General features: G+C 43.0%; 1 protein-coding gene and 1 long non-coding RNA gene across 18 annotated transcripts in view; one reads left to right on the top strand and one right to left on the bottom strand.

Annotated features, from left to right (window-relative positions):
* Window positions 1–9,381, bottom strand: part of PTPN13 (protein tyrosine phosphatase, non-receptor type 13) — a 218,115-nt gene that overhangs the window by 111,570 nt on the left and 97,164 nt on the right. For 16 of the 17 annotated variants that reach the window (XR_003092691.1, XR_003092693.1, XR_003092692.1 and 13 more), the window contains one exon: window positions 8,069–8,162. Coding sequence is in view for 13 of the 17 variants with exons in the window: in XM_025197238.1 (XP_025053023.1) it covers window positions 8,069–8,162 (94 nt within the window). In the remaining 4 variants the exon portion in view is untranslated. Of the gene's footprint in view, window positions 1–5,110; window positions 5,242–8,068; window positions 8,163–9,381 lie in introns of those variants that run through there. The other variant, XM_025197246.1, reaches the window with a different exon arrangement.
* The window catches only part of LOC112549312, a 20,150-nt gene continuing 18,915 nt past the window's right edge, over window positions 8,147–9,381 (top strand). The window contains exon 1 of the long non-coding RNA XR_003092695.1: window positions 8,147–8,240. This is a non-coding gene — a long non-coding RNA (uncharacterized LOC112549312). The remainder of the gene's footprint in view (window positions 8,241–9,381) is intronic.

The following is a 9,381-nucleotide window of genomic DNA, read 5'->3' as shown; positions in this document are numbered from 1 at the left end:
CTCACCAGCAGCAGCAGCTGCGGGGGTTGGGGCCAGGTGGAGCAGGTGCGGGGTGGGGCCAGGCAGGGTAGCTATTGGGGCTGCACATGTGGCCCCTGTTGGAGGGGCTGTAGCCCTTTGGGGGGGCAATCTGTGAGCTGTGCAAGGGGGCTGCACCCTGCAGGGGGTAGGGGACCCACCCCTCCTGAGCAGCCCCCCCACACTTACCCACAGCCCCCCAAATCCCTCCACAGCCACTCGCATCACCCCAACCCTGTTCTGCAAACCTCACATCCCCCCAGCACACAGCTTGCATGCCCAGATGCCACATAGGATGAGACCTGCTGGTGGGAGCTGTGGCTGAAGGGGCAGCTGTCCCCACACCCTGGTTAGTGAAGGAGTCAGGGGGAGCTCTAACTGCTCTATGGTAAAAAAACCAAAGGCAAACAGCAAAACATATGTATTTAGAATTCATTTCTCTATGATGATAGAGACACTGGTAGGCTTCCAAACTGCTTTAACACTGTAGATGTATCAATAAAACATTGCCCAACTGATCACTGTCTCTGCTTCTCTCTCTCCTATATGTATATAGTGGTTTTTTTTTTAAAATGGGGGAAAATGGACTTTGGGGTTTTTTTTTTTTTTTTTTTTTTTTTTTTTTTTAAATCAAGGATTTTTCAGTTTAATTAGGAAACACCAGAATTCCTGCTAGGGAGACTAGTGGCAGGACACAGGCAGAGGAGCCTGCTCAGAGCTGGCACCTTGGACCCAGCTGGAAGTGGCTGACATTCTAGCCAACTGGGGCCAGGAGGACAGTTCAAAGCAGGTCACCATACTGGGAACATCTTCCAGGCAATATCTGCCCAGATGGCTGGGCAGGTGCACACATGGCAGTAGTGCTGCACAAAGGCCAACTCTGCAGCCACAGCCCACTAGCCCAGAAGGGCAGATGCCTCTACTGGCTATGCAGTCCCCATCTGGGTCTGGCAGGTGCACGGCAGGTCACAGTCAGGCAGCAGTCCCTACTGCCAGGCTGCTGCAGTGGGGAAAGGGTGCAGGGAAGTCTCAGGGGTGCTTCAGCAGTCGAGCTGGCACAACGGGTCATGTCCCCAGGTACCAATTGGCTGAGCCCCAGAAGCTCCTGAGAGTGAGTAGCCCTAAGTTGCTTGCCAGGGCAGCTTTTTGTACTGATGGGGCCAGGATAGGGCAGCTTTTTACACTGCTGGGGCCAGCACCCAGGCTGTAGCTCCCCCTGGCAGCAGACCCGGGAGGAGCCAGGCAGGGTTATTTTTCCCCAACTTGCACCGCACTAAAGCACATGTCCAGGCACGTGCACTGAGGCAAAAAGCCCCGGCTCAAATTTGCACCACTTATATTTGAACTGCTGCAAGTGCATGTGTCTGCATGTATGGACACACCCATAGAGTCTATTAGTCTGCTGTCAGCAATTCACAAAAGTGGCAGTACAGGTAGTTAACTGATTGTCAGACATGGTATAACTGTATACTATCAATGCTATTTAACCATGAGAATTCTAGAAAATGCAGACCATAGCTGTATACAAGCAGTCATGCCTTTTCCACTGCTAGAAATGATTCCAGGAAAGGGAGCGATACAAGTATACAACCCGCAACAGCCCCCTTCCCCTGTTTCTTTGTGCCTTCCTCAGACCAGGGTGATCCTGGTTTGGGGCAAGCATGGATTGGTCCAGTCCCCCCATACCTGGAGTAACTGGAGCAGCAGCAATCGGATAGAAACTCCAACCAGGCAGAACCTGCTCCAAGAAGTTGGGTTATTTTTCTCCCAGGGCAGCCATTTTTGCTCTGGGAGCAAAAACTGGAATGTCTGTACACTTGTAGTTTCTATCAGGAAAGTGGCAATTCTCTCCGTAGAAACAGAGGGCTCCTATAGATAGGCAGTGAGGATGCTCCGATGTGCTGTAAATGCAGAAATGAAAGCGTTCTCCCTCTGTCCTGAAGCATGTCATAAATGCCCAGAATGTCTGTACATGGCTTATATTTGTTTTTCCCAAGTGAAGCCTTTTTCCTCTTTTGTTTCTGTCTAGCACCGACTACATTTTAATACTCGTGCATGCAATTACATCAGCATGTACAACTATATAAAAGCTGGCAATGCTGAGCTAGAAGCTCTGTGAAGAGGAAGTGATTATACTAATGTTTAAAAGATCTCCCACACAAACAATCAGTATGCTTAGATGCAAACAGAAAACAGCTGGCCACTCAATCAAGAGGGGGGTAGCTCATGGAGGAGCTGGATTTGCAATCTTTTAGCAGTAGGTAGGAGGGCCTCCTGAAAATCCCCCCCCACCCCCCTGCTGTTTATTAAAGAAATCTCCATACCAGATTTAAGTGCTTCTGAAACACTGCATTCCCTGTAAAGAGCACAGGCTGCAAAGTTATCCTTTGAAGTGGTGTGAGTAAAAAGTGGCAAGAATGTAACCCTTTCAGTTAAGTCATATTTTGTTTTGAACTAGAACAGCACTTGGAAGGAAGCTTACAATTCCAAAACTGCATTTTGCTTGGCTAGCAGGGTATTCTAACACTTTGCCAAGCAGTAGTTTGCTGTTATAATCCATTTTTCCCTTTCAGTACTGTTGTATAAATCTGAATCATAGTTGTTCTTTCCCCCTAAAGTTACAGATTTCTTCTCTAGTTGCATGCACTTATGTTGGTGTCCAACAGGCTCTCCTCATTCCCTTCTTTTCTGAAGTCTTAGAACATCAAAAGTTTGCCAAGATAATGCAGCTGGTTAGTTGCAACAGAAAGTCACACTTAGGCAAAAAAATGGGAGGGGAAGTAGATCTTTCTGTCTCCTCTCTTTAGGGTGGGGAGTCTTCAGAAAAAGGACTGTATTTTATGTTTGCACAATGATGCCTGATGCTCAGCTGGGAACTTGGGGTATTACCAGGATACAAATCATAACTAACAGAAAACAAATGGGACTTCAACTCTTTTTACTGGCTTCCAGATTGTTTTGCTGAACTTTTATTCTCCACTTACACATTTCTGCTTTTCTAATGTTAAGAAAAAATGGTATCGCCTAACAAAATATTCCCAAATAAAATGAATAAAGTATTCTGCCATATTTATTGACATTGAACGTCATAGGAAACGCTTTGAATTCATTTTGCCAGCTCAGACATGTAGCGGACCCTAATACATTTCATTTTTTTGCACACTAAATACTAGTTTTTATTCTCTAAAAAGGATCTAGAACACTCAGTGTTTTAAATCTACTTCTCTACATAATAAACTTTCGCAAACATTCTCTGGAACTTCTTTCTAGGTAGCTAAACTTAAGAAAAAAATTCTGAAGAATGCCAAATAAGCACAGCAATTTTCATATAAAAATGTCTTTTAATTTGTTTCTTCATAATTCCATAGACTGTAATTATCATGAGTGGGGATAGATCTGTTGTTTTTCCATTTGTTTAATCATATAGCTAAACAGAATTTGTCAACACCTAAGATTTTACCCAGGATGTTGAATCATTTCCTCCCCTGGTTTAATAATTTCAAATGAATGTAACCCACATGAAGATAAGGCTGCTCACTTTGACAAATTCCTTTAAAATGATCCCTCATTCTATAGGGGTGCCTATATCCTCTCAATATATTTAAGAAGTGAAAGTTTGCTTGACAGACCATCATCAGATAACTCTCACCATTAATCATTCTATGTTTCTAGGACTCTTGGGGGGTCATCAGCCTTTTGCCACTGCAGGCTGGAGCTTGCAATCCAGATGCAACTGAAGCCTAGAAGTTTCTGACCTCTTCCCCTGAGCTGGCAGCTCCCCCACTAACCCTATCCTTCTACAGTGAGGGAAGGACAGATGAGTCAGAGCAGCCAATCAACACGTGAGAAGAGAGCAGCAGAGGGAATAGGCAGCATGGCACGGCTCCATGTCACCAATCCCTCATGCCAGATTGGATCTTTGCGGAATGAATTGGACCACTTTGTGGGACAGATCTAGCTTCTGCATCATGGGTTACCAGGTTCTGCTCTATACAGCTCAAAGTCAGAGAAATTTATGGAGGTGAAGACTGGGCAGTGAAGATGGTAAGGATACCTTGAAAAGCAGAGCGGTTTCTACCACAATTAATGTTTTTCCTTTGTGAGCTTATAGATCAATGGTAAAAATTTGAATTTAGTGGGTGAGTAGATGAGGACAACCTCCAGCACTTTCATAATAATTAGAGTTGAACAAATAGAATCCAATCCTGGTAAGGAATTGTGTGGCCAGGACCTTGTGTCAGATTTCGATAGGGCTCTGCACAGATGTTTCATCTTGAAGAATCAGGGACATAAAACTTATAACAACTAATTGGATTAGTATATTTTCAATCTGTGGTTATGAATGGGTTGTGAGTACCTTACCATTTAAAAAAAAAAAAATTGAAATAAAGAACAGTCATATAAACTGATAAATCATCTGTTTTCAAACACCTTGCAGGAAGATAAGATACCAAATGGCTAATCTTAAGATAAATACAGTAAACTCTCTGGTAACCGGCACCTTACAAGCCAGCATGCTCTGTTAACCAGCATGCCAGCTTGTAAGGAAAAGTGAAACTGGAAGTGCCCACCGTGGCACTTCCGGTTTCTATGAGCCCCCACAGCCTGGGGCAAAGCAGCCTGCGCTGCTGAGCCCCCATGGCCTGGGGGCATAACAGGCTGCATGGGGCTGTGCAGGGCCTGCCTTCCTGTCCCGCTGGGCCCGTGGGAGGGGCGGAGGGACGCGATAGGAGAAGTGGCAGCCGAGGCCGCTCAATTAATCGGCATATTTTGTTATCCGGCATCCCCATTCCCGGGGGATGCTGGATAACAGAGCTTTTACTGTATTTTTCCTCAAATCACCATAACATCTACAGCTTTCTGAATTCAGCATTTTGTACCTGAAACAGAAGTCAGGTTTACATGCATAACATCATTTTATCATTCTAAAGCTGTTGGAGAAAAAACCCTTGCTAAATATATGTATTATATATATTACTGCTATGTAAGACAAACCTTCCTAGCATTCAAAATTTTATAGCAATGACATTCAAACTGAACAAAATGGAAGTAGAAGTTAGAAAATAAATGTGAAGCAATCTTACAAGCATACCTGGGGAAGTAATAAAAATTGAACAATAGTCTTCAGCACAGAAGACAAAAGGATTCTGTTTTGTATCTGAGAAAATGGAGAGTTCATCATCATGGTATATTTAATTCTATGACGTTATTTTCTCTTCAGAACTGTTAAAGAATAGCTGTATTATTTTAGGCCATTCAAGCTACAGCACCACATGATTACCATAAGCTTTGACACAATCAGAAGTCCAAGTCTAAGACCTGGCAAAAGATCTCCATAGAAGCCTATTTTCTATTAACAACATATCTAAATTTACCCAGTGTCTCTTGTTAGGTTAAAAAGGAAAGGTGATATCATTAGAAAGAGGATATTTAATATAACATCTACCTTACTTAAAATAGAACATGCTATTTTGGCACTGACATTTTTCTGGCACCTGCAGGATTTCTATAATGTGCAATTCTCAAAATAGTTAAAAAAAACGTCATATGTAGTAGACATATGTACTAGACAACTCTAACTCAAATATACACAATAGATAAAAAATAGGGGTGTGCAAAGCTTTGGTCACTGATTCGATTCAGAGAAGATTCAGCCCAAGAAGAGAGAGGTTGGGGGGGGGGGGGAACTGACACCTGTAGCTGGCCAGTGACTGTGATCTTTCACTGAGTCCCCTTCCAATCGCAGTGCTCTGGGGGAGGGACGTAGAAACAGCATATAAGTCTCTGCCTGCAGCCATTCTGTCCCTTTTGTGAGCTGTTTCTGTCTGAGCAACAGCATCTGAAAGGTACTACGGGACTGGCTTGGCTTCCTAGTCAGTCTCCTGCTAGTCTCTCTTCTTGAAAAGGATTGGATACAGCATACTAATTACCCTCACCTAGAATCCCTCTACTTATCCCTATCCAATCCATTTCTTTCAACTTATTCGTCCCCCAAAAACCTCTTATTAGTTCTTGTTATGTTTTCCCCCACACTTTAAAAGAAAGCTGTATTTTCCCTGGCAGTATGATCCATCACTGTGCAGGAAAGCACATACATACACATACTCACACACATACAGTCAAGACAACCGAGAAGAAGAGATAGTAGTCAGACACATACAGTAATCAGAGAAGAGGAGGAGATATTAGTTAGCTAAATACAAACACAGAAGAAGAGATATTACAACTGCACACACACACAGACACATTTTCCAGCACAGCAGAGATTAATATGAAGCATGCTGGAAAGGCAGGTGCCAGGTCTTCTGGCAGGGAAGGGAGAGGGGCTAGGGGCAGAGCTGCAAGTTCCATACCCCGCAAACATAGATGCATCCTCTTTCCTGGCAGCGATGAGTCTTCTGCTGCCAGTGGGAGCAAGGAGGTGGGAGCAGTACCTGTCCCTGCACCACCTCCCCTAACACCAGAAGTAGCCACCAGCACCAGCAGGACAGTCCCCTCCACCCCAATTTCATCTCCTAGTGTGAGCGTCCCACTGCCAGAGGAGGAGCTGAATCTGGAAGCAGGGCACCTGAGCGCCCTAGCAAAAGAAATTGTGGGGAATGAGGAGGAATCTGAGTTTGTGCTCCACACCCCTCAAAGTTCCACTAGAGCTAGGTCTCCTTCTCTGGAAGGTATCTCGGAAGAGGTTCAGGTTGAGGTTGTGGAGGCAAGTGGCTCAGCTGAGTCAGCTCCTGCTGTTGTTGTGCCTCAGCCTACTGAGGAAGGGAAAAGGGCAGAATCCCCACGCTCAATTCAGAAGCAGGGGGTACTGTAGTGCAGTGGAATTGTGACGCTTCAGGTAAGCTGAGCCTAGTTGCCTGGGATGCCATCTGTGAGGCATGGGCTTTTGGGTTTAAACTCTTCGTCAGGCTGAGGAAGCATCTAGTTGGTTTGTGTGTGCTGTTCCTGGATGGAAGGAAAAGTAAAGAAACCAGAGGCTGGAATGCAATGCAAGGAAGAAAACCAGTTAGTGAAAATGGAAATGGAGGCATCAGGGGGTGACAGACAGGCTAGGGAAGGGGGATGTAGCAGGTTAAAAGTGGAGAGATACCTGGGGCTACAGTAGGAAAACACCTATTAGATCATCTATTCCATCCTCTGTAAATACAGGGCATGGTCTCCAGAGAGAGGATCTTTCAGACATTAAATAAATACTCTGTGGTTTAAAAACCATGGAAATACTGGCCTGAACTACAATACAAATCTCCAAAATTTAGAAATATAACCCAACTAGAAGCTTTGTTATTAACACACAGTTAAGACTGTGAAGATGTACAAGTTACTTCAACAGAAATTATTTCTGCAACAAGCCTCCAGCACAAAGTTATAGGGGTAAGGCCAAAAGGAAAAAAAAAATCAAAGAACAAAAGAAACAAATACGAATAATGCTTGGAATGGAGGAGATTTTAAGTTAAGGACTCACAATGGAATTTAAGAAGAAACAATAAACATTATTCATCAGCAATATAAATTTTAAAAAGTACAAGAAAAAAAATATTGCTATGTAGGGATGTCAGAAATGTGGTTAGAAATTAAAGATAATCTAATATGCCTCAAGAACTAAACGAGTACTTTGCTTATGATTTCAAAAAGGATAATGTTGCATGATCCTGCACTCAAATTCTGGTTAGGCTAAAGCCAATCTTTCAGAAATGTATACAGTCTTATGTTAATGACTTCAAGTGAGGATGAACTGATATAAATAGTTCTAATAGTGAAATACTCTAAATAAGAAATCTTACCCTGAACAGAATATGAGAATCAGTTTTCTAAATGTACTATTTTAATCATGTATTTTTTTTAAATTATATATTTTCAGCACAACTGTTATTTATCTGTTGCCATTAAGAGCTTAGCTGAACAGTGTTCCTTGAAGTACCAACTCTCAGACTTCTCTGCAAGTCAATGAGGGTTCTTCTTCCTTTATAACACTCATTTGGTTGGCATAGTATCCTACCAGTCTTCCACAAGGCTATTGCCCCTGTTGTCCTAACCACAGAAGAATATTTACCTGTGGGAAGTCCTTTTCCTCTCAGCCTGTCCCGAATGGCCTGGCTCCTGTCTGGCTGTGATTTTCTATCTCCGTTGCAGGAAAGCTGATCCATCTGAAAATGGACAATAACACAGTCACATGTTTTGGAAAGACTGTTTTATAATGAAGGCTGGATGGTTCCAGATAAAAGGTCAGCATGTTTAGTAGGAAATTGGCCCTCTGTGGCAAATACACGTTTAACATAAAAGATTAACAAACATTTATATTGTATTTGGCCTGCTAATTTCAGAATGATTTTTATAAAATAGGATTAACAGAGTTTCCCTAAAGTTTCTTTCAGAAATCCCCTCGCCCCCCTTTATACATTTCACCTTGACAATATTTGTTTGGTACGTTTTAGACAATATGATCTATTATAGACACTATAAATAAAGAATAAACCCACAAGCCTACGAAACAAGCATTTTTTTCATTAAAATAAATTGGAAAGAAAATAACTGAAGTAGCTTTAGGTCAGTGATTCTCTACCTTTTTAGACTCAAGGTACCCCTTGGAAAGTGTCAGCTCTTAGCTTTCACTCAATTTTATAGAAAAATAGAGCAATTCTTCTGTTGCAAAGAACTCAGAAAAAACAGATCAGAATGTTTTTAACACTGTGGATTTCTGCTTGAACTATCTGGATTTATGTTTGCACACCTAACAGTACTAACTTTGTGTGGCACCCCGTTCTTAAAAGGATCTCAAGACATCCTGGTTGAGAATCACTGCTTTAGAGAGTCCACATAAATGCCCAGGGTAAATTTGCCAGGTTCAGTTCTCTACCTATTACTAAAGAAAGCTTTTATGCAAATGTAGAAGTAAATGTAAATTTTGGCTGTTATGCACAGGGAGCTACGCTACTGGGACATATAATATCTTTAAGCGTTTCCCAGTAGCATTTCCTTAATCCATTGGACAGGTCACATTCCAGCTCTTGAAATTAAGTAAGTAACATTTTGTCAGTCATAGGTTTCCACCTTTTAGGCATGAATTCAATCAATTCATCTTACTTGAGGCACGTCTAAACATATAATGCAAAGATAAGGTTACCATATTTCTAGTTCCAAAGAAAAGAACACCTGTCAAGGGGACACCTCACTCCCCACCCACAGCCTCCTGTCCCTGCTGCTGCCCCTCATTCCCGACCCACAGTTCCTCACTCCCCTGGGCTATGCTGGTGACCCTCAGTCCCAACTTGCAGCTCCCTGACCCTACCAGTGCCTCTCACTATCGATCCACAGTCCCCTGGCCCTGCTGGTGCCCTTCACTCCTGACACCCAGACCCCCTAGTA

The sequence above is a fragment of the Alligator sinensis genome, unplaced genomic scaffold, assembly GCF_000455745.1.
Source record: "Alligator sinensis unplaced genomic scaffold, ASM45574v1 scaffold125_1, whole genome shotgun sequence".
Lineage (NCBI taxonomy): Eukaryota > Metazoa > Chordata > Crocodylia > Alligatoridae > Alligator > Alligator sinensis.
Note: the sequence above shows the minus strand (reverse complement) of the source record. Positions and strands in the feature narration are given on the sequence as shown.